Here is a 20743-nt window from a genome sequence, read left to right as displayed (position 1 = left end):
ATCGGAGTATTATCTCGTGGCAGAGAGTTCCATCGCTTCAGCCCAGGCTCGAAGAAGGGCTCCGCTTCGGTCAGTGGCGCGCCTCCTCCTGCCAGTCAGCCCCCTACGGGCGAGCCTGGCCGTGCCCCCCCCCCGCCGGCCCGGACCCAAGCAGCCGCAGCTGCAGGCCTTTGGCAGGCGGCTCTGGGCGGAGGCAGGCGTGCTGCGTCTGGCGGCATTTAAGCGCTTGCAGAGGCGCGCGGGCCGCCTTGCTGCTGCTCGTCTTCTGGCCTGTCTCTTCGCCCCCCCCCGCCCCAGATGGACCCGTTCCCCCCATTCAAGCACACCAAGCCCTTTGGTAAGCCCCCCCCCTCCCGCGTAACGCTCCGCTTGGGGGCTGGGTGGCTCTTGACGGGTGCTGCTGTGCTGCCTCCTGCCGCTGCCGGCCCGGGGGGGGGGTGAATTGGGCGGGGGGCTCCGTGGCTCCCTCTGTTTGCAGGAAGCGAATAACTTCGCCCAAGAAAGCGCGGGGGGGGCGGTTTTGGCTCCTGCGCCCTCCTCATCCCTCCGCTCTGACTCTTTCAGTGGCTAGAAAAAGCGAAGTGGCTGCCATCCGGATCAAGTTTCCTAGCAAGCTGCCGGTAACAAACAAGTGTGGGGTGGGGTCTCTGGTGGGGGGAGGCTGTCTGCAGTAGCTAGGGATGGTGGGAGTTGTAGTCCAGGGCCGCTGCCTTCAAGGTCTCTCCTGTTCTGTCTTCAACTCCTCGGGTGCTTTGACTTCCTCCCAGCCACAGGGGTGTCTCTTTCCTCTTAATCTGGATTTAATTTGGGTTGCCTGATAGTAATTTGCAGGGCAGGAAGGAATGTGAACAGCCAGTGGTGGCAGAGGGGATCTGTTGCAGGGAAAGTTGATGGTGATGATCATCACCAGCCCTCTGGAAATCCAAAATAAGGATTGCTTCTCCCAGCCTGGGGCTGAAAAAAGCTTTTGATGCTGGCTTGAAACACCTGAGCGGGGAGCATCTCTCTAAGAACTGGTGAAGGGTGTGGGGCTGAACTAGTGGTAGAACAGAGCTTCCAGGGACAGGGGCAGTATACCGGAGTGCTAGGAAGAATGGGGAATGGCTGTTCCCCTCTCCCCCCCCCCCGCCGCCCACACCTTGTCTTGCCTGCGTATATGAGCTTCCTCTGGCTGCCCACTGCTAGAGACGGCTGAACTGGGCCTTCGCTCTTCTGGAGTGAGACTGCCCCCATCGTGGTCCTCCTCCTCCTCCTCCTCCTAGGTCATTCTGGAGCGCTATCATAAAGAGAAGTCGTTGCCAGCTTTAAACAAGATCAAGTTTCTAGTCCCCCAGGAGCTCACCATGGGCCAGTTTGTCACCATCATCCGGTGAGCCTCTCCACAGCCTCTGGGGCTGGTCTTGGGGCGGGGGGGGCCCCCACCATGGACTGAGGGGTGTCTGGCAGTGGGGCTGGGGGCCGCTGCCAACTGTGTCCCCCCCTCTCTCCCCGCCCAGCAACAGGATGTCGCTGGGCTCCAGCCAGGCCTTCTACTTCCTCGTGGACGGCAACCACAGCCTGGCCAGCATGTCGGCCACCATGGCGGAGGTCTACGCCGCCTACCAGGACGAGGACGGCTTCCTCTACATGGCCTACGCTTCCCAGGAGATGTTTGGCTGAGGGAGCCCTCCGGGGGGGGGGAGTTGGGCTCATCTGGACGGGCTGCTGGGCCACCCCCCCACTGCCTCTTTTCCTGGCCCCCTGCAGACCGAGGGCCCCCCTTGGCTCTCTCCGCAGCAGCACCGCAGAGCCCCTTCTGCTCCCTGCCCACCAAGCCGGCCTCCTCCCCGTGCTTGGAGCCACTCCAGGCCTGCTTGGCTTGGGCCCCTGGGGTAGCTGTGGCCCCCCTCTGGCCCTGGAAGAAGAAAGCCTGCTGGGGATGGATGGGGGGGGACACACCCAGTGGGGGACATCTCCCCCCCCCCGCCCATCACATTGCTACCACCACCACCACCACCACTCTAGGTTGGGCAGAAACTTTGCACAGCTCCTGGGTCCAGGGTGGACAAGCACTGGTTTGTTTTTTGCAGGAGAGGGGAGGCCCCACACAAGTCACCGGGGGGGGGGGGTAGGGGGGCTTTCTTGCCTGTAATGTTGGATGGAGGGGATTAAAGAGATTTCTGTGGCTTCCTGTGTCTCTTTGTCCCTGGCGTGCTGCCCTGCCTGCTCTCGGGTGCCCCCCTCATCCCAGCCACCCCCTTCCTCTGCCCTGGGGGGTCTGAGCCTGAGAACAAACATGCACACAAGAGCACAGCAGGGAGGAGACTCTCCGGGGGGGGGGACCTGCAGCCAGGGATGCCGGCTGGGTGCCGACACTGGGGTGTGTGCGTGTGACTTGCCTTGTACTGGGTGGGGGTTTTTTTTAGGACTTTAGGCTTCTATAAGCTGCTGTCGGTGTCAAGGCAGAGGGGTGATGCCCGGATGCTTGGTGGAGGGTCCCCCCAAGAGGCTGTAGAGCAGGGGAGGCACCCTCTGCCCAGGCCCCATGGCACAGTCATCCCCACAGCCGCCACAGGCCCACCCCCAGAAGCACATCTGCTGGAGCCAATCAGATGCTTCCAGGCCGGTGGGGGTGGGGGGGTTGTGCCCGCCCCCTCCTGCTTACACGCCAGCCTGGGTTCCCCAGACGCTGGACTCCCGCTCCCATCACTGCAAAGGGCAGGGGTGATGGAAGGTGCAGTCGGGCAGTTCCCCACCAGCAACGGCCCTGCAGCACCCTCTGGAAGACCCCCAGGGAGGCTGATCTAGGAAAGGGGTGGGGCAGCCCCGTCGGTCTCTTTGGGGCTGGTTCAGCCCCCCCCCAGACTCCTGCATGAGAGAGACCCCCCCACCCCAGCCCCTTCAAACCAGGTTAGCTGCCAGGGGTGAAAGGCTGGAAGCTGCTGGGGGTCTCCGGGAAGCCTTCTGGCCTGGAAGTTTTTTGGGGGGGCTTCCTGTCAGAGTAAATGGGCCCCTCGATGGGGATTCATGACCTGGCTGCAGCCGGAAAAGGAGCCAGAAGGCCCTCGACAGGAGCCCTCTCTCGGCTCCCCTTCCAGCCCGCCTGGCGATGGCTCAGCCGCAGCCCCCAAACTCTTGCCCCGCTCAGGTGGGGCAGGGAGGAGCCGGGCTTGTGCCCCACAAAGGGCAGGAGGGGGAGGGCGCCAGAGGCCAGCCGGTGCCCGTCCCCGAGAAAAGAGACCCCACACACAAGGAGCGTTTTCCTGGTTTGCCTCTTTTACTGGGGACGGCAGGTCCGTGGCAGTGAAGGCTGCTGGGCAGCTGGGTACAGAATCAACAGAGCAGAGAGACACGCGGGCGGACATGGGGGGCTGGCTGGCAGTGGCGCTGTGCTCTGGCAGGTGGGAGCACGGTGGTGGGGGGGAGGCAGTTCCTGTCCCAGCTCAGCATCCACAAATTGGTGGGTGGGGAGGGGGCACTTGGGCAAGCCTCTGACTCTCTCCCCCCATGCGTAAAACAGAAACACCAATGCAGCAGCAGGGGGGCCGTCACACTGAGGAGGGGGTCCGGGGTCAAAAAGCCCCCCCCCCCCCCGCTCACTCCGCACGGTGGGAGAGTGCAGAGAGAGAGCTCCCCCTGCTGCAATCACGAGGACTAGCAACTTGCTTTCTTCAGCCGAGTGAAGTTCTTGGCAAAAAGCGTTCCTGTTCTCTGGCCACTGCCCTCGGACAGACCACCGGGGGAGCTAAAATCTCAGGTGCCTGGCCGCCAATAAATACAGAAAACCCTTCCTCCCCCCCCCCGCCCTCCAGGTTCAGAGGGCGTGGCTTCTTCCAAAGTATGTGCGGCAGGACCCTGGATCCCAAGGTCAAGGTGAGGCCCCAGGAAGCGGCCTCGGTCCCTGGGCCAGGCACCTGCCTCTCCGCCGCCCTGGCCCGGTGGGCCTGCGCCTGCCTGCCCCTCATCCTAGGAGGGGTTCTCCAGGTCCTGTTTGCACCGCTTGGCGGCCAGGTCCTCGTGGTGGGCTTTGCGGATGTGCCGGTAGAGGTCTCCCGACTGGGTGTAGCTGCGCATGCAGTAGCGGCACTCGTAGGGCCGCTCCCGGGTGTGGACGGTGGCGTGGCGCCGCAGGGTGTAGGAGCAGGAGAAGGTCTTGCCGCAGGTCTTGCAGGTGGGCACGTCCTCGGCAAAGATGCCAAAGTTGGGGTGCGCCTCGTAGTCCGGCAGGTACAGCTGGTCGTGGAGGGGGGGCGGCGTCCCCAGGCCGGGGAAGCCCTGGCTGCTGCTGGGCACGGGCAGCAGGTGGTAGGGGAGGGGCTCCTGGGCCAGGAAGCCGCCGCCGCCACCGCCGCCCCCCTCCAAGGACACCTCCTCCAGCCCGCCGGGCTCCTCCAAGCTGTCTGCGGGGGGGCGGCCGCCGCAGCCTCCGGCCAGCAGCCCGGCCTCCATGGCGGACCGCAGGAAGGCGCTCTCTGGCCGGCGGCCCTCCGGCGGCTCCCCCGTCTCGGGCTCCTCGTCGGAGATCACAATGGCCTCCACCTTGACCTTGGCGGGGGGCCTGCTGCCACCGCCCCCGGGCTCCCTGGGGAAGGACAGGCCGCCCAGGGCCCCCGCCCGCTGCCCCACACCCCTCTCCGGAGCGGGCTCGGGGCGGGAAGGCCCCTCGGGAGCAGCCCCACTCCCCAGGGGGAAGCAGCTGTGCAAGCCGCTCTCGGTGGAGCTGCTGGGGCTGGAGAGGGAGACGTCGGCCAGGCGGGGCGGGGGGGGCCTGGCGGGGGGGGAGTCGCCTTCCATGCCGGGCTGGGTGGTGTCTGCCAAGGAGGAGGCCCCGGGCTCCTCCAGGGGGCCCGCTCGCTCTGCCCCCTTCCACTCCTCCTTATGTGTCTGCTCTGCTCCTCCGCACGGGTGAGGCGGCGGCGGCGGCAAGGGCTGGGCCTCGGGGGCCTGCAGCGGGCCCTTGGAGGGGCTGCTGGGCAGCAGCTGGGAGCTGCCGGGGGCCTCCTCCTCCTCCTCCTCCTCCCTCTTGGTGCTGTCGGCCTCGGTCAGGGCCCGGGCCTGCAGCTTCTTCTTGCAGACCTTGACGACGTCGTTCATGTGCAGGTAGCTGGCGGCGGCCAGGACGTCCTCCACCGGCGTGTGGCGGAAGGAGAGCCGGCCTTGGTACATGAAGTCCAGCAGCAGCCCGAAGGCCGGCGCCGTGACAATCTCGCTGTTGATGCACACCACCTCCCGCCTCTCCAGCCGCTCCTGGTAGGACATGTGGAAGAAGGCGCTGCAGGCAGCCAGGACGGCCCGGTGCGCCAGGAACTGGGCGCTGCCCACCACCACCCGGCAGTCACACAGGAAGCCCCCCTGCTGCTGCTCCCGCAGGCTGCGCATCAGGGCCTGGCTGTGCTCGGGGAACTCCATGCTCCGGAGGCGGCGGGCAGACAGGAGAGCCTTGCAGCCTGCGAGAGAGAGAGAGAGAGAGGACGGAGGCAGCATGGCGGGGCGGGCGTTGGGGGGGGGGGGGCTGCGCACAGCCCGAGCAGGCAGCCTGCTGCTCCTGCGGGAGGCAAGAGGCTTGGGCCAGGTTCTGGGGGCCCTGGCCGACATAGGGAAACCCCTCGTGTCACCATCCAGCCACAGCTGGAGAGACCCACCGCAGGTTCGCCCCGCTCCTGAGATTGTGCCCCCCAACTCTGGCTGGGCTCTGGGAGAGCCGGTCCTGCGGTAGCGAGCAGGAATGGTCCCTTTTGCTGAGCAGGGGCTGCGCTACTTTGCATTTGGGTGGGGGGCTCCATGGGAGCCCTGCAAGAGATCCCCCCACCAGGGGAGGGGGCCACAGCCCAGTGGCAGACTATCTGCTTGGCACGCAGAAGGCCCCGGATTCGATCCCTGGTGGTGGCGGCAGCGGCAGCTCCAGGTAGGGCTGGGGGGACCCTTCTGTGCCTGAAACCTTGGAGAGCGGCTGCCAGTCAGTGTAGACCACGCTGAGCTGGATGGGCCAAGGACCTGGCTCAGCAGAAGGCAGCTTCCGAGGTTCCTCGCACTCTGCGGATCCCCTGAAGCCCCTGCTCTCTGCGTCTGCCACCTGGGTGCACGGGGGGGGGGGGGCTGTTGACTCGACGCTCTGCCCCATGGACCCCATTCGAATCCCGCAGCCCCGCCAGGCCCGGTCTTTCGCCTCCCCTGACCCAGCCACCCGGTCCCCTCTGCGCACCCTACAGCCCCAGCCCGGGTGTGCCCCTGAGGGCCCTCTTCATCGGGATTCCCCCTTGCAAGGGGGAATTTGCACCCCCCCTCCTCCCAAGCGACTCTCTACTGTTTTCCAAGGCGCCCTTCTCCCTCCCCCCCAACAGGGGGTGCCTCGGGCGGCGCAGGAGCCCCTCTGCCCCCCACTTACCCACCACAAAGCAGAGGCCTCCCGGGACACGCCCCCAGCTCCCCGATTGGCCGCCCACCCCTGCCACTCTCGCAGGGGACAGCCCTACTCTCGCCTCCACGCCTCCCCTCTCGGCCCGCCCGCTCCCGACGCCCATTGGCCGGCTTGGTTATCCGTTACCGCTTTCGCCCAACCCGGAGCCGACTGGGTTTGAAAGCGACCTATTGGGAAGAACGGGAAGGTGGGCGCGGAGTGGCGGGCAGGCCTTTGACGGCTGCCTTTTCCGATTGGGCTAGCCGGTGGCTGTCATTTATGATGCTCGCCGCGGCTTCGGATTGGAGGCGCCCAGCTAAATAAAGAGTTTGCAGGGAAGCCTTTCTCCACGAGGGGGCGCTCGGAGCCAAGGAATCCCCGTCAGGGCCAGGAGACGTTCACTCTCGTGGGAGGCTTTGTTTTCTTTTAAAAACAGAGGGGTGCCTGAAAAGGCGGAGGCAGGAGCCGTTCAGATGCACAGTGCCTCTGAGCATGGGCAGAGTGCTTTTGAGGTCAAGAGCGGCATGATTTGCAGAGGTGCTGGGATAAAGTTTCACAATGTAATCCAGGGTGGGATCTTGGTTCCAACCACACAGCATTCCAGCCTCCTGAGCTCTCTGCGAGGTGGCTGGCCTTGCCCTCTGTGGTGGTGGGGTGTCTTTGGCAGGGGGGCCCTGGGTCAGCTTCCGCCTGGGCTCTGGCCTGCAGGGTGAGCTGCCCCGCCTCTCTCGGAGGCCGGGTCTTCTTCGGCTGAAGGGCTGGCCGGCTGGCCTGGCCTCTGCAGCCCACTCGCCCCACCTGGCCGGACTCTGCAGAGCCATCAGCCGGGCTGAGCGCAGAAAGGCCTCGGCTTGCTGCGCTCTCCTTGCCTGGGTGGGGGGGGGCCGTGAGCCAGGGGGTGGCTGCTGCTGCTGCTGCTTCCCTCTCCTTCTCCTTCCCGGGAGGGGGCCCGTGTCTGCCGCTGTCCTGGTGTGGCTGCCACCTCCACGCTCCCCCCCCCCGATGGGGGCCTGGCGCTGGCTGGGCTGGCTGGGCGTCCGCCAGCCGATGCCTGGAGCAGCCTCTGCTTCCGTCCTCCGCCTCCCCTTCCTCCAAGCGGCCACTAGGCGTCGGCTGCCGCTTGCCAGCCAATTGCTGCCCGTCCTTTCAAACAGACCCAGGGCTGCTTTTTGAACCGGCTAACGTCTGGCTGCCGCCTGGCGTTGGCACTGGCCTGACAGCTCCCTCCTGACCCGTCTGGGCGGCCCTCCCGGAGCGCAGCAGGTGCCCGCCAGCAGCCCCCGCCCCACCCCCCGGTGGAATTCCTCCCCTGGGCTCCCCCCTCCCACCCTGGCGGCCCCGAGATGAGGAAGAAGGAGCCGGTGCGAGCGGACACCCCCCTGAGAAGATCCGCCCGCGGCCGCCTGCAGCAGGGGAAAGCCGAGGAGCAGGTGAGGCGGAGTGGCAGGGAGTTGCCCTGGCAGGGAAAGGCTGCCGCTGGTGGCTTGAAGGCCCAGGCGCTCGGGCGAAAGCCCCTCAGGCTGTGAGGCTGGGAAAGGCCTCCCCCGCACACCTGAGACCTTGGGCAGCAGCTGCCAGTCAGAGCAGGTCAGAGTGGCCTGGGTGGACCAAGGGCCTGACTCCGGAGACGGCACCACTTCTCCAGGTCAGAGTACATAGTCTCTTGTGTGCCGGAGGTCCCAAGTTCCACCCCTGGCAACTTCTGGGCACAAGGCTCTTGGGTCGCAGGGAAAGGCCTCTCTTGGGGGGGGGGCTGCTGCCAGCCAGAGCAGGCAGTCCCGGACAAGGGGGAGCAGAGGTCTGGCCCAGGGTCAAGGGGATCCCTGCTGCGTGGCAGCGGGACAGGCCCGTGGAGACCGCCGGTGGTGACCTGGGCTGGGGCCGCCTGGCCTAACACGCCTGCGAAGGCTCCAGTCCCGGGGACTGTTGACAAATAGACACCATAGGGAAGAGGGATCTCTAGGGCCGGGTTTTCTCAGGGTTCGCCTTTTAGACCCCTGGGCAGCCAGGCGGCTGGGTTTCTCCAGTGGCTGCCCATTCTCCTGGTAGAGCTGTGCGGTGAGGACGGGCCTCCCGCGAGGACCACCGCTGGCCCCAGCAAGCAAAAGGGCCCGGCCCAGGGCGGCTGCCCTCCTGCTTTGCACGCAGGGGGTCCCCCGACCCGACCCCGGGAGGGGAGGGCTGGGAGGGGCCCTGCCCTCTGGAGCCGGGCGGGTGGAGGCAGCCCAGCGGGCGAGGCGAGGCTCTGCGCAGGCAGGCAGGAAACGGTTGCCGAAGGCGGGCAGAGAGGCCTCCCCCCTGCTATCTCTGCTGAAGGGCCCGCCTGCCCGCCTGTGGCAACTCCCAGGAGGGCGGCCAGCCCCGGCCTTGGGCGCGACCCCTGCGGACACTCCCTTGCCTTCCCAGCCCGCTTCCCAAGGCGCTTCACATTCCCAGAGGCAGGAACTCCTGACGAGAGGGCTGCCCGTCCCCAACGGGCTCCTCATCATGGGAGGGGGGACCCTGTGCTGGCTCCAGGCGCCCACAGAGCCCTGGGCTGGGTTTTGGCAGAATGCCAGCGTGGGGTCCCGGCTAGAGTGCCGGACTAGGACCCGCGTTCCAATCCCCCTTCAGCCTCATGAGACTGGCTGGAGGAGGAGGAGGAGGGAGGGCGGGATAGACATGGAATCCTGCAGGCGGGGTGGACCGCTGCCTCCTCCCGCGCTCGCCTTTCTGCACCTTTCCTAGATCGCTGCTGCCCAATAGAGGTGGTGTCCATTCCCGCCCCCCCCATAGTCCGGGAAACAGACCGGCAGGGATTTGAAGCAGCAACCTCTGGCTCGCTAGGCAAGTCGCTTCCCCGCTGCACCATTTGGTGGCCAAAGGCTGAGCAAACCCCCCCTCCCACCCGCCCGACACAGACATTGGTAGAAGACTCTCCTTCCTAGCAGCCCAGAACCGAGGGAGCTGCCTCCGACTGAGTCCAGCCCCTGGTCCGCCTAGCTCAGGGTTGTCTGCACTGACTGGCAGCAGGGGCTCTCCAGGATTCCAGGCAGGGCCCTTTCCCCAGCCCTGTCAGACGGACGGTGGGGGGGGGGACCGTGGGCGTGCAAGCCGGGGGGGGCCCGGTCACTGACTGAGGGGTGTGTCAAGCAATGCTGCCCCCCCCGGTTGATGAGTGCACGCTTGAGTGCCTGCAGGAGGAGGAGGGAAGTCAACGGCCTCCCAAAATAACCCCAAGCCGCGGGGCAGGGGGGGGGCAGCGGCTGCCTCGCTCTGTCCTCGCTCCCCGGGAGGGGCCCAAAGGCCCAGCGGGCATGGCGCCCCCTCTGCAGCCCCGGGGGGGTGGTGGGAAGCCGCCCCGTGTCCCCCCGCCGGGGCCCTGCGTGATGCACGGCGCTCTCGGCACTTTCTCAGCCACAGGCCCCAAAGGAGCCCCCCCGCCCAAGAGGGAGCAGCATGGCGGACAAGGAGGAGGAGGCCCTCCAGCCCCGAGAGAGCATCCGCGCCCACAGGAAGCCGGCTCCTTCCGCCCGAGAGCCCTCGCCCGGCAGCCCTCCCCGCGGGGCTGAGCTGGGGCCAGAGCCCGAGAGGCAGGAAGGAGGCAGCCCCCGGGTGAGTCTTCCGGGGGACACGCCAGACATGCGATGGCCCCGCTGCCGAGCTGGGGCCCTTCGGGACCGAGGAAGTCCCTCTCGCTGGGCCTTGCCTACACAGGCTGGCAGCAGCTTCTCCCAGGTTTTCGGGCTCAGGGGTGTTTCCGGAGATGCTGCCAGCCAGGGATGGCACCTGGGAGCTTCTCCCGCTGGGCTACGGCCCCCTCCCCTGCAGGGAACACCCCGCCGGAGGGTTCCCCTAGCCCTTAGGGAGGAAGGACGCGGCCCGACCTTTGCTCCTCCTGGCAGCGGCTTCTCCGGGGCTTCAGGCAAGCGCAGGGCTCTTTCCCACCAGCCTGGCCTGGAGCTGCTGCTGCTGCCAGCCAGGGTCCCGGAGGGCGAGGGGCCGCTCCTCCGGCTGTGCCCCCTGCTCCTCCCGGCAAGGGCCTTCTCCGCAGGGAGGCCCAGGAAGCCCTTGCCTCCCTCCTGTGGCCAGGCGGCTTGCAGGAGGCAGAAGACGGCCGGCTGGGGGGGGGGGGCCCTGGGTGGAAGCGGAGACTGAGCCCCGCTCTCCCCCTCTGCAGCCGCCCTTTGTCAGGCTGAAGAGACTGGACGGCCCCCCACAGCAGGAAGCAGCTCCCGACCCACAGGTAACCAAAGGGCGGCGGGGGGGGGAGCGGGTCTTGCATCAGGAGGGCCCAGGAGGGTCAGGGTGTGTGGGGCGGCGGCGGGGGGGGGGGAGGCTGTGGGTATGATCTGCAGGGCCCAGGAGCTCCCAGCCAGCCCCCCGTGCGGCCTAACCCCTAACTCTAACCCTAACCGCCCCCCCCCCCCAGCTGCAGAAGCCGACCCTGGAGTGGGGCGTGGTGACAGACAGGCGGGCCCGGCTGCAGGTGCCGGAGGGGGCCCGCCTGTGGAGGAGCGCCCAGCCCGAAGAGACGGCCAGCCACCCCCCGCCAGGGGCGAGCCAGGAGCCCCAGCAGCAGCCGCCGGCCCGGGCAGTGGGGCTCACCCCCAGGCCCAAAGCGCCCCTGGCCCGGAAGGAGGAGGCTGCCCCCACCAGGCCACCCGGGCCGGGGAGACAGGTAGGGGGCCGACAGCTTTGCTTCTGGGCGGCTTTCCCAGCCGAAGGCCTCACCTGGCAGAAGGGAGGAGGAGGTGGTTCCCTGCCCCAAGAGGCTCCCAGTCCAAAGGGCAACCCAAGGGAGACCCCAGCCCCTGCGCTGACCTGGGAGGGGCCCAGGCGATGCTTGCAGCCCCCACCCCACTGAAGCCCCCCCTCTGCTCTGCTCTCCCCCCCGGCAGCGCCTCCTCCCTCCACTGATGCCCACCCTCTGCGGCTGCCTGTCCGTGCTGGCCCTGGCCGCTGCTTGCTGGTTCTTCTGGGAATACGGCAGCCCAGAGGTCGCCTCCCTGGGGCTGACGGGCTTTGGGCCCTGGCGATGGCCCAGCCTGTGGGGGGAACCCGGAGGAGAGTGCAGCGCTCAGTGCAGGTAAGCGGGGCTGGGGGGGCGGGGGGGGCTGGGTGGCACATTGCACAGGCAGCCCCCTCCCGGGGGGGGCGCTCTCCCAGGGGGTGGGGTGGGGCAGGGCAGCAGCTGAGCAGAGCCACGCCTAGCCAGCAGCCCCACCCTGGACCTCCCTCCGGGCTCCTCTTTACCCAAGAAGGAAGACCCTAAGCAGGACCCTCAACGGGACCCCCCCCCGAAAAGCTGATCTGCCCCAGGCCTGGAAGGGGGGGGTCCAAAGGACCCTTCGGAAACGCGTCCCGCCAGCAAAGTGGGTCACGGCAGCCCTCCGAGGGCCTCCTGGAAGGCAGGGTGTGTGTGGGGGGGGTGCTGGGTTCAGGCCTTTGGGGAGGCCCTTCCTGAGCCGAGCCCCCCCCCCTTCTCTGGGCCCAGGGTGGTGCTGGTGGAGAGCATCCCAGCCTGCCTGGAATACGGGCCGGGCAGCGTCCGTCACCCCAGCATCTTCGGGGCCTGGATGGAGCTCCTGGCCGGAGCCGCCAGCAGCGTGGAGATCGCCGCCTTCTACTTCACCCTGCGCGGCGCCGACATCCACGTGCGGGACCCTTCTTCGCAGCAGGTCGGCCGCTCGCGGGGGGCACCGGCGGGCGGGCGGGGGGGAGAGGAGCCGTGACGAAGCCCGGTCGGCACTCTCTAAGCATCGTCCCCTGCGACTGCGTTGCTCCCCTGCAGGGCCGCGAGGTGTTTGAGGCCCTGCTGGGCCTGCCGGCCCGCGGGGTGGAGCTGGCCATTGCCGTCAACAGCCCCCAGATGTCGGAGGATGACACGAGCGAGTTGGCCGCTCAAGGTCAGCAGCGGGCGGGCGGGGCTGGCTGCTCGGGGGGGGGGGGGCACGCGCCCTGCTGGGGAGGGGCTCCAGCGGCACGCCATCCCCAGCAGGAGGGCGCTGTCTGCTGCCAGCCCGTGTAGGCCGCTCCCAGCGGGGCTGGTAGCTCTTGGCCTCCCCCACCGGTGTGCTGGACTACAGCTCCCATCATCCCCTTCAGCTGCTGCAGCTGGGCCCAATGGGGATTCTGGGAGACGCCTCCCCCGTGAACCCACTCGGGGAGGCGGCCAGGGGGGCAAGGCGCTGCGGCTCAGCCTCGGCTGCAATTGGGGGGTCATAAGAGCCCTTGTGCACCGTGCAGGGTTGTTGTGCAAGTGCCCTGGCTGCCTGACGGTGCTCATGCTGATTCTTGGGGCCCGAAGAGGGAGGGAGGGAGGGAGGGAGGGGGTGGAAGAGGGCAGGGGGCCTTGGCTGGGGGGTCGGCGGTCCGGTTCGCTCAGGCCCCCCCCGTCGCTCCCCCCCCTGCAGGTGCCGATGTGCGCCTGGTGGACATGAAGCGGCTGACCGGGGGGATCGTGCACACCAAGCTGTGGGTGGTCGACCAGAAGCACGTCTACCTGGGCAGCGCCAACATGGACTGGCGCTCCCTCACCCAGGTACCGCCGGGGGTGGGGTGGGGCGGGGGGGCCCTCCCTCTGGCTTGTCAGTGGGCGTCCCCCTGGCGGGAGGAAGAGAGCGGCTCTGGGGGCAGCCAGCGGGACTGGTCCCCCGAGCTGAGCAGGGCCCGCCCTGGTGAAGGCACCTGAAGGGGAGGCGAGAAGTGGGAGCAGCCCTGTCGGAGATCCCCCCCCGCAGGGGGTCCTGGGGCCGCTCTGGGAAGGGCCTCTGGGTCCCAGCTGGCAGCAGCGGCAGCATCTCCAAGAGAGGGCTGGGAGAGAGACGCCTGCCTGCAGCCTGGGAGAAGCCGCTGCTGCCAGTCTGGGCAGACAGTCCGGAGCGAGATGGACCGGGGGGGGGGGGGGAGAGGCGGCTGGGCTGGGCTGGGCTGCCGACCAGGCCTCTCTCTGGCCCTGCAGGTGAAGGAGCTGGGGGCCGTGCTGTACAACTGCAGCTGCCTGGCCCGGGACCTGCGCCGGGTCTTTGCCATCTACCGCCTGCTGGGCGAGCCGGGGGCCTCCATCCCCGCCCAGTGGCCGGCCAGCCTGGCGGCCGAGTCCAGCCGGGAGCAGCCCCTCAAGCTGCAGCTGAACGGCACCAGCGCTGAGCTCTACCTCTCCGTAAGCACCAGCGCGGCTGCCCCCGGGATGGGAGTCATAGTCCAGCACATCGGGGAATCCCTGGGACCCCCCAGACCGCCCCTTCTTCCGGACACGGCTAAACGGACGGAGCCAAGCACCAGAGTGGACTTGGCATGACCCACACTCGTGCAAAACTCAGGGATCACACCTGGAACGGCAGGCAGAGGGGGTGGGGGGGTTTCGGAGACCCCCCCCGATCTGGGCAGAGTCACAGGCCCCCCCCTCTGGTTGCAGAGCTCCCCGCCGGCCCTGAGCTCCCAAGGCCGCACCGCGGACCTCGCTGCCATCGTCAGCACCATTGCGGACGCGCAGGAGTTTGTCTCCGTCTCCGTGATGGACTACCAGCCCGAGTGTGTCTTCTGCAGACCCCGGCGGTGAGCCTGGGGCGGGGGCGGGTGGTTCCCTTGCTTCTCTAACCTCCCCCCCCCCGGACAAGGGGAGCAGGACTGATGGCCGCCTTGGCCCAGCAGGGTCTGCCCAGGTTGGCACTGGGATGGGCGTGGCTCGGTGGGGCAGAGCCCCGCCTGTGCACCCAGAAGGTCCTCCCAGGTCCAGCCCCGCCGGCAGCAGCCTCTCCAGGACGTTTCCCCCACACCTGGCTTTCTACCTCTGGGCCGGACGATTCGCCTCCAAGCCCCTGCTGCTCTCGCGTGAGAGTGCAGCCCGAGGTCTGAATCCGGGGTTTAAAAACCAAATCCACTTTGTGTTGGTTGGGGGGCAGCTTCAGAGTCGCCTGAAAGCCTGGCCGCAAAGCCTCCCGGGGAAGCCGGCCAGCTGCCTGGGAAAGCTGCTCCCTCCGGGCCCAGCTGGGAGAGACCCCTGCGCCCATCCTGCCCTTTGTCACCCAATGGGGAGCGTTTCTGGCCTTTGTCATGGGGGCTCCGGCTACAGGCCTAAGCTGCCCTTGCCCACAATGGGTCCCCTTTAGACATGCAAATCTGGGCCCCTTCAGGAGGAAGGAGCGGGGGGGGGGGGTCTCAAATGCCAAACCCCAGCTTGACCTGATGATGGGAGATGGGGGGGGCTTCTCCTGGCCCCCAAGTCAAGAGCTGCCTGTCCTGGGAAGAGAGGAGGAGGCGGGCAGCAGCCCTGCAGGGTTCCAGGCTCAGGGGTCTGGCCCAGCCCTCCCTGGAGAAGCTGCTGCCCACGAGTGAACCCAGGGTCTTTGGCATGGGGAAACCGAGCTACCAGGCAGGAAACGCTGTTGGTGGGCTCTGAACTAGTGGCCTCCACGAATCCTGTGGCAGTGGGTTCCTCAGGCCGATTGCCCGTTCTCTGGAGGAGTCCTTCCTGTCGCCCGTTCTGCAGCTGCTGCCCGCCCCCCTCCCCCTGGCTTCTCAGGCCCTTCCTTGCTCTTGGGCCGGCCCTCGCTCTGGGCTCCGCGGCTGAAGGACGCCTTGGCCCCTCACGCTCGGCTTGCTCCCCTCGCAGGTTCTGGCCCGCCATCGATGACGCCTTGCGTTCCGCGGCCTGCGAAAGGAGAGTGGCCGTGCGCCTCCTCATCAGCTGCTGGAGACACTCCCGCCGGGCGGCCTTCGTCTACCTGGAGTCTCTCGCCGTCCTCAGGCGCCAGCCGCTGAGCTGCCCCATTGAGGTGGTGAGTTCTGGGGCCAGGGGAGGCGGCTGGCGCTTCGGGCGCCTGGGGATGTGGGGCTAGGAGCTGGTCTTGCGGTAGCAAGCCTGAATTGCCCCCTTTGCTAAACAGGGTCCACCCTGGTTTGCATTTGAATGGGAGACTCCATGGGGGAACTCTGTCAGATATTCCCCCAAGGGGATAATGGGGCCGTAGTTCAGTGGAAAAGCACCTGCCTCTTGCCTGCAGAAGGTTCCACGTTCCCTCCCTGGCAGCATCTCCAGATAGGGCGGAGAGAGACTCCTGCCTGCCACCTCGGAGAAGGCGCTGCCAGCCTGGGTTGACAGTCCTGAGCTAGATGGACCAAGGGCCTGACTCAGTATGTGGCAGCTTCCTGTGTTCCACTTTGAGAAGGCCAAGTGCCTGCCTGCCCCTTGGGAGCCCGGGTGGGGTGGGGGGCACACAAAACGGCACCTTCCACAAGGAGGTGACTTCCTCTCCCTCCCGTCCAGAAACTCTTTGCCTTTCCTGAAGATGGGCCTGAAGCCCTGATCCCCTACACCCACGTCAACCACAACAAGTACATGGTGACTGACCGCGTGGCCTACATTGGTGAGTCGCGGGGTGGGATCTCTGGGGCCGCCTGGCCAGTTCTGCCTTTGGGTCGAGACGGAGCCTCGCGGCCTCGGAGGAACCCGGCCTCTCTGCCCGGGGGCTGGACTAGATGGCCTCCGAGTTCCCTTCCGGCTCCGAGGCGTAAACTGCCCTGAGCCGCTCTAGGACGGGCGGACGGGATCTGAACGGAATACCTTTAAAAAGTCAAGGAAAAGCCGGCGCTCTTCCCCCAACTGTTGGTCGGCTTAGGCTTGGGAAGGGCTGGTCCTGGGCAGGGCCTCGGAGCCGGGGCCTGAGCGGGCGCCTTCCTCGCCCCTGACCCTGGAGCCCGGGAGAGCGGCTGCCAGTCAGTGTTGGCCGTCCTGAGCGAGACGCACGGAGGGTTGGACTCGGGATGAGGCAGCTTCCCTCCGTGGGCGCGTTTCCTCCCACTCCAGGGACCTCCAACTGGTCGGAAGATTACTTCACCCGCACCACCGGCGTGGGGCTGGTCATCAACCAGACGGAGGCGGCCGGAGGAGGAGCCCAGGGAAGCAGCCTGCGCCGGCAGCTGGAGGGGGTCTTCCGCCGGGACTGGGACTCGCCCTACGCTCTGCCGCTCCACGACCACTGGAAGTGTGCCACGGAGAACGGAGGCCGGCCTGCTGCGGGGCCTGGGGCCCAGCAGTCGGGCTCGGAGCCCTGAGGCTGGCAGCCACCCTTTGTGGCTTGCAGGGTGTGTGTGTGTGTGTGTCCCCCTGCCTTGCCTTGCCTTGCCTTCCTGCCTTGGGTGGGCGGGTCTCCCCGGAGGAGGCTGTCCCCCGCTGGAGGCCGGACACTGGGCTCTGGCCCCGCAGGGCTCTCCTTCCGTCCTTCGGCCCCAACAACTCTGCCCCGCCAGGCCTCGTTGGCAGAGTGGCCCGGGAGGGCCGGCTGTGGCCACCACGGCTTTTGGGCCGCTGGGGAGGGGTGGGCTGGGCTGGGCTGAAGCTCTAGGCAGGACATGAGGACCGCGGGTGGGTGCGGCAGGGCAGGGAGCGAAGCCCGTGAGGCAAGGAGGCTCCTTCCGCCGGCCGGGGAGAAGGACCCTCGCGGACTTGGGCAAGCTGTGGCCGGCTGGGAAGGGAATCTGCCCGCCCCTGATTCCTTGCCCTGTGCCGCCCGGCCTGCCTGCCTGGGGGGGCTGCCTCAACAGGGCGAGGGGCCGCTCGGAATGGGGGAGCAGCGGCAGGGACCACAGCCAGGGGAGCCTCTCGCTGAGGCTGCCCCCTTCTGCCCCCGGAAGAAGCTGCTGGGCTCCTCCGTGGGTCCTGGCCAGTCTCCAGAACGGCCCGCCCCTGACAGCGAGGTGGGGCCGGGATGCCTGGCCCTCCCTGGAGGAGCTGGAGAAAAATGGGGCGGGGGGGGAAGGGGCCTGCTGCACACAGTCCTTGCCATCGAGGTTTGGAGCCCGGGCCAAGGCGGGGGTCTCAGGCTCCCCTCGGGACACCAACCCTCATCCCAGCGGCCGTGTGCAGCAGCAGCAGCCCCCCCCACCCGTCTTTTCCTGCTCCTCAGCGCCCCACCTTGGGGCTGGGCGATGGCTTAGCGGCAGGGGGTAGGCAGCCTCCCGGAAGGGATTTCGGGGCAGGCACGGGTGTGTGTGTGTGTGCTGGGGCTTGGCAGAGCTGGGGCAGCTGTGGGGGGGGGGGGTGGGGGGCTATTGAGCAGGGCAGCTACGCAGAGGGAGGCCGGGCTGGGGGTCCTCCCAGGCGCCAGGGAGCAGGATCCGTCGGGTGGGGGGAGGCCTCTCCCTCTGGACCGTCCAGCATTGCTCCACTCAGGGAACGCGCTTGGGGCCAGCAGGCATCGGGGCCGTCCTCTGGCCGCACTTCTGGAAGCAGCAGAATCCGCCCTCTTTGGGGGTGCGGGAAGCTTGGAGGGGGGAGGGGGGGCGCTGGCTGACCTTTGCAGAGTTTATTTTTGATAGGGCGAACATTTTTAATAAAGAAGTGTCCATTGTGTGTGTGTGTCTTCTTTGTGTGCACCTTGCCCTCGGGCGGGATTGGTGTTCCTTTGGGACACAACCCGGACGTCTGAATTTGGCAGCTCAGGACGCTGAAGAGGTGGCGGAGAGCCGGTCTTGCGCCTTCGGGAGCACGGATTGCTGAGCAGGGCCCGCCTGGGATAGCATTTGGATGGGTGGCCACCTGAGGGGAGGGGGCCAAAGCTCACGGGCAGCAGGGCCCCTGCTTGGTCGACGGAAGGCACCAGGTTCAGTCCCTGCCGGCAGCAGCAGCCGCCTCTCCAAGGAGGGCTGGGAGAGACCCCTGCCTGGAACCGGGGAGAGCCGTTGCCAGTCAGAGTTGGCAACCCTGAGCTAGTTGGACCACGGGTCTGACTCAGTAGAAGGCAGCTGCCTTGGTTCCTATGAATGGCAGCAAAGTGGGCACCAAGGTTCAGTGGGAGGGAGCACACCCTCGTTTCACACCCCCTCCGCTTCCTGTATGGACACAGGACTCTTCCGGCTCCCGGACCGGTGATTCTCAAAGCCCCCTTGATATATTTTATGAAAGATATTTATATATGATATGATCTTCCATAAACACTATAAAATAAACAGGTATGCCATAAACCCCTGCGAACTTGGCAAACAAGCACCTTTTAACGTGGTGATGCTCTTTATTGAGCGGGGGAGAGTAAATGGCCCTCTCCACCCCCAGCACAGCATCCCTCCAGTGACTGTTGCTGGTGTCTGTCTTATGGTTTCTTTTTCGATTGTGAGCACTTTGGGGACAGGGAACCATCTTATTTTTTTGTTATTTCTCTGTGTAAACCACCCTGAGCCATTTTTGGAAGGGCGGCATAGAAATCGAATTAATAATAATAATAATAATAATTAATAATGATAAGCAGTATAAAATTGATATATGTAGTAGCAGAAGTAGTCATGTCACCTTAAGTGGCACAGTGGGGAAATGCTTGACTCACAAACAGGTGGCTGCTGGTTCGAATCCCCACTGGCACTATATTGGGCAGCAGCGATCTAGGAAGATGCTAAAAGGCATCATCATCTCATCCTGCAAGGGAGGAGGCAACGGTCAACCCCTCCTGCATTCTACCAAAGACAACCACAGGGCTGGTCTGTGGACGCCAGGAGCTGACACCGATTCGACGGCACACTTTACCTTAGAAGTAGTAGTAGTAGTAATTAGAATAAGTTTAGTTATTTTCTCCAGTCAACAAAAAACAATTGGAGAAAATGACTAAGTACAAGACCTCCAGACTGAAACTGAGCGGCTCTGGGAAAAGAAAGCAAGAGTGGAGCCCACAGTCGTGGGTGCCCTTAGTGCAGCACCCAAAGCACTTGAACGCCACCTCGACACCTCGGGCATCAATCCAATCACCACACATCCACGACAGACGGCCACACTACCCTACTCGGGACAGCACAGAGACGGCGACGCTCTCTTGAATTCTTCTTTCGTTATCCTACACCCTTGGGAAGGGCCCAATAACTCAAGTACCCAATAATATCTGGTAAACTGTGTAAATAGCATCATCATCATCATCAATAATAATAAATATATTTAGGAATATACTGCTTGTCAACCAAAGAGTCCACCAAGCAGTTATTTATAGGTATGTAATTTATAGGAATTGTTTCTAGGGCCAAGGAGCTTGGGACCAGCCAGAGAGCATCCAGTGGGCCCACCGTGGGGGGTGGGGGGAGACCCTCCCTCTGGTACAGGCAGGCCTCGTCCCCAAAGGTGGGACATGGGGGGGGGAGCTCCAGAGCAGGAGGGGTCTCTGAAGGTCTATTGGGCAGGCAGAGGAGCTGTGGCCCACTGGAAGAGGAAAACAGCAGGCAGTCACTCACCCCGACACAGATGCTCTCGCCTCCGAAGCCTCCATCCCGACGCGGTGGTGCCCACGGCGTCCCAGCGTCCTCTGCCTCACCGCAGCCCCGTCACGGAGGGTGGGCGCCCTGGGGAGAGGCCCTTGACTGATGGGCACCCCCTTGGTGTGGTGAAGAGAGGGCCTCTGGGCGTGTGAGAAGTGCCTCTCCTTCTGGCCCCCCAGCAGCAGGAGCCCAGCCGTGAGGAAGGCCGAGCCGGACCCCTCCTCCTCTCCCAGGAGAGCAGCCCCGGAGGTGGGCTGGCCCCTCACCCCCTGCTTCAAGGGGCAGCCAGCGGGGGCTCTGGAAAGCTCCTCCCCGAGTCGGCCAGGAGCGCGGTGGGCCGTTCCTCCTGCCCTGTGGTGGGCCTGCCTGCCACTGTGGGGGTGGGGGGCGAGGCCTGGTGGGGCAGAGCAGCAGCCCCTCTGTCTCTGGGGTGGGCCCCTCAGTGTGGCCTTTCAAAAGGGAGGCTGTCCTTGGCGACAGCAGGGTGGTCCCCACTAGAGGAAGGGAGGGCTCCTGAGGGGCAGCAGGGCCGGCACCCCCAGAGACAAGGCCGGCCTGACTCAGGCGGCTGCCGCTGCCCAGGGATTCTAGGCCCAGCGGGCAGAGCGGCTCCCCTTCCTTTCTGTTTTGGGTGGGGGGGGTGCAGGGTTAGGCCCCGCTCGGCCCGCAACCCGCCCAGAGAGCGCGGCCCACACCATCGGCCTTCCCTCCCGGATGAGGGGCTTGACTACCACTCCCAGCCTCCTCAGCTCCTGCAGCCTGTGGCAGGGGATTGTGGGAGCTGTCCGCAGCCGCAACATCTGGGGATCCCTGGGGGGGGAGGGGGGGAGCCCTGGCCCACAGGCCTTATGCTTCTCCTCCTCACAACCGCCCTGTGAGGTGGGTCAGTGGCCCGCAGTCACCCAGGGAGCCTTTCGGAGGCTGGACGGGGATGTGGGCTCGGTTCTTGGGCCCGGGGCTGGCCCTCCTCCAGCGCTCCGACCCAGCAGTGTCCCCACCTGGGGGCCTCCAGGTGTGGCTGAACTACAACTCCCATCGTCCCCAGCGACAAGAAAAGGCGATTCTAGCTGGGGACGAGGAGGAGGAGGAGGAGGCTGCTGCTGAGGGGGGTGGTGGTGGCTCAGCCGCGCCTGGAGGGGAGGCCCCCGGGGG

General features: G+C 66.3%; 3 protein-coding genes across 6 annotated transcripts; 2 read left to right on the top strand and 1 right to left on the bottom strand.

Moving 5' to 3' along the window:
• The first annotated feature begins 188 nt into the window (after positions 1–188).
• On the top strand, positions 189–3242 carry LOC128337201 (microtubule-associated proteins 1A/1B light chain 3C-like). The gene is made up of 4 exons (XM_053277943.1): positions 189–337; positions 565–620; positions 1263–1369; positions 1497–3242. The coding sequence occupies exons 1-4, from the start codon at positions 298–300 to the stop codon at positions 1657–1659; spliced, it is 366 nt and encodes a 121-aa protein (XP_053133918.1). The 5' UTR covers positions 189–297; the 3' UTR covers positions 1660–3242.
• ZBTB3 (zinc finger and BTB domain containing 3) lies at positions 3235–20735 on the bottom strand. Of its 3 annotated transcripts, none has more exons than XM_053277939.1 (2): positions 19568–20735; positions 3235–5426 (listed from the first exon to the last, which is right to left on the bottom strand). In XM_053277939.1, the coding sequence occupies exon 2, from the start codon at positions 5386–5388 to the stop codon at positions 3946–3948; it is 1443 nt and encodes a 480-aa protein (XP_053133914.1). In that variant the 5' UTR covers positions 5389–5426; positions 19568–20735; the 3' UTR covers positions 3235–3945. The 3 variants fall into 3 exon arrangements, with proteins under 3 accessions (XP_053133914.1, XP_053133913.1, XP_053133915.1); XM_053277938.1 differs by lacking the exon at positions 19568–20735 and adding an exon at positions 6365–7659; XM_053277940.1 differs by lacking the exon at positions 19568–20735 and adding an exon at positions 6369–6408.
• LOC128337198 (5'-3' exonuclease PLD3-like) lies at positions 6747–17649 on the top strand. 2 transcript variants are annotated; one of them, XM_053277935.1, is made up of 14 exons: positions 6747–6913; positions 7531–7806; positions 9773–9970; positions 10536–10601; positions 10788–11036; positions 11257–11444; positions 11853–12036; positions 12150–12264; positions 12772–12899; positions 13320–13520; positions 13776–13915; positions 14973–15138; positions 15627–15726; positions 16167–17649. In XM_053277935.1, the coding sequence occupies exons 2-14, from the start codon at positions 7720–7722 to the stop codon at positions 16412–16414; spliced, it is 2070 nt and encodes a 689-aa protein (XP_053133910.1). In that variant the 5' UTR covers positions 6747–6913; positions 7531–7719; the 3' UTR covers positions 16415–17649. The 2 variants fall into 2 exon arrangements, with proteins under 2 accessions (XP_053133910.1, XP_053133912.1); XM_053277937.1 differs by lacking the exons at positions 6747–6913; positions 9773–9970 and having other exon boundaries at positions 7277–7806.
• Positions 20736–20743: the final 8 nt, after the last annotated feature.

This window comes from Hemicordylus capensis, chromosome 14 (assembly GCF_027244095.1).
Source record: "Hemicordylus capensis ecotype Gifberg chromosome 14, rHemCap1.1.pri, whole genome shotgun sequence".
In the NCBI taxonomy this organism is placed as follows: domain Eukaryota; kingdom Metazoa; phylum Chordata; class Lepidosauria; order Squamata; family Cordylidae; genus Hemicordylus; species Hemicordylus capensis.
This window is presented reverse-complemented; position numbering and strand designations above follow the sequence as displayed.

Coding starts and splice junctions, on each gene's coding strand:
- LOC128337201 (XM_053277943.1), top strand. CDS start 298: ATGGACCCGTTCCCCCCATTCAAGCACACCAAGCCCTTTG. Junction 338..564: donor CAAGCACACCAAGCCCTTTG/GTAAGCCCCCCC, acceptor TGACTCTTTCAG/TGGCTAGAAAAAGCGAAGTG. Junction 1,370..1,496: donor CAGTTTGTCACCATCATCCG/GTGAGCCTCTCC, acceptor CTCCCCGCCCAG/CAACAGGATGTCGCTGGGCT.
- ZBTB3 (XM_053277938.1), bottom strand. CDS start 6,500: ATGGGCGTCGGGAGCGGGCGGGCCGAGAGGGGAGGCGTGGAGGCGAGA. Junction 5,427..6,364: donor AGGCCTCTGCTTTGTGGTGG/GTAAGTGGGGGG, acceptor TCTCTCTCGCAG/GCTGCAAGGCTCTCCTGTCT.
- LOC128337198 (XM_053277935.1), top strand. CDS start 7,720: ATGAGGAAGAAGGAGCCGGTGCGAGCGGACACCCCCCTGAGAAGATCC. Junction 12,265..12,771: donor GAGCGAGTTGGCCGCTCAAG/GTCAGCAGCGGG, acceptor CCCCCCCTGCAG/GTGCCGATGTGCGCCTGGTG. Junction 12,900..13,319: donor ACTGGCGCTCCCTCACCCAG/GTACCGCCGGGG, acceptor CTGGCCCTGCAG/GTGAAGGAGCTGGGGGCCGT.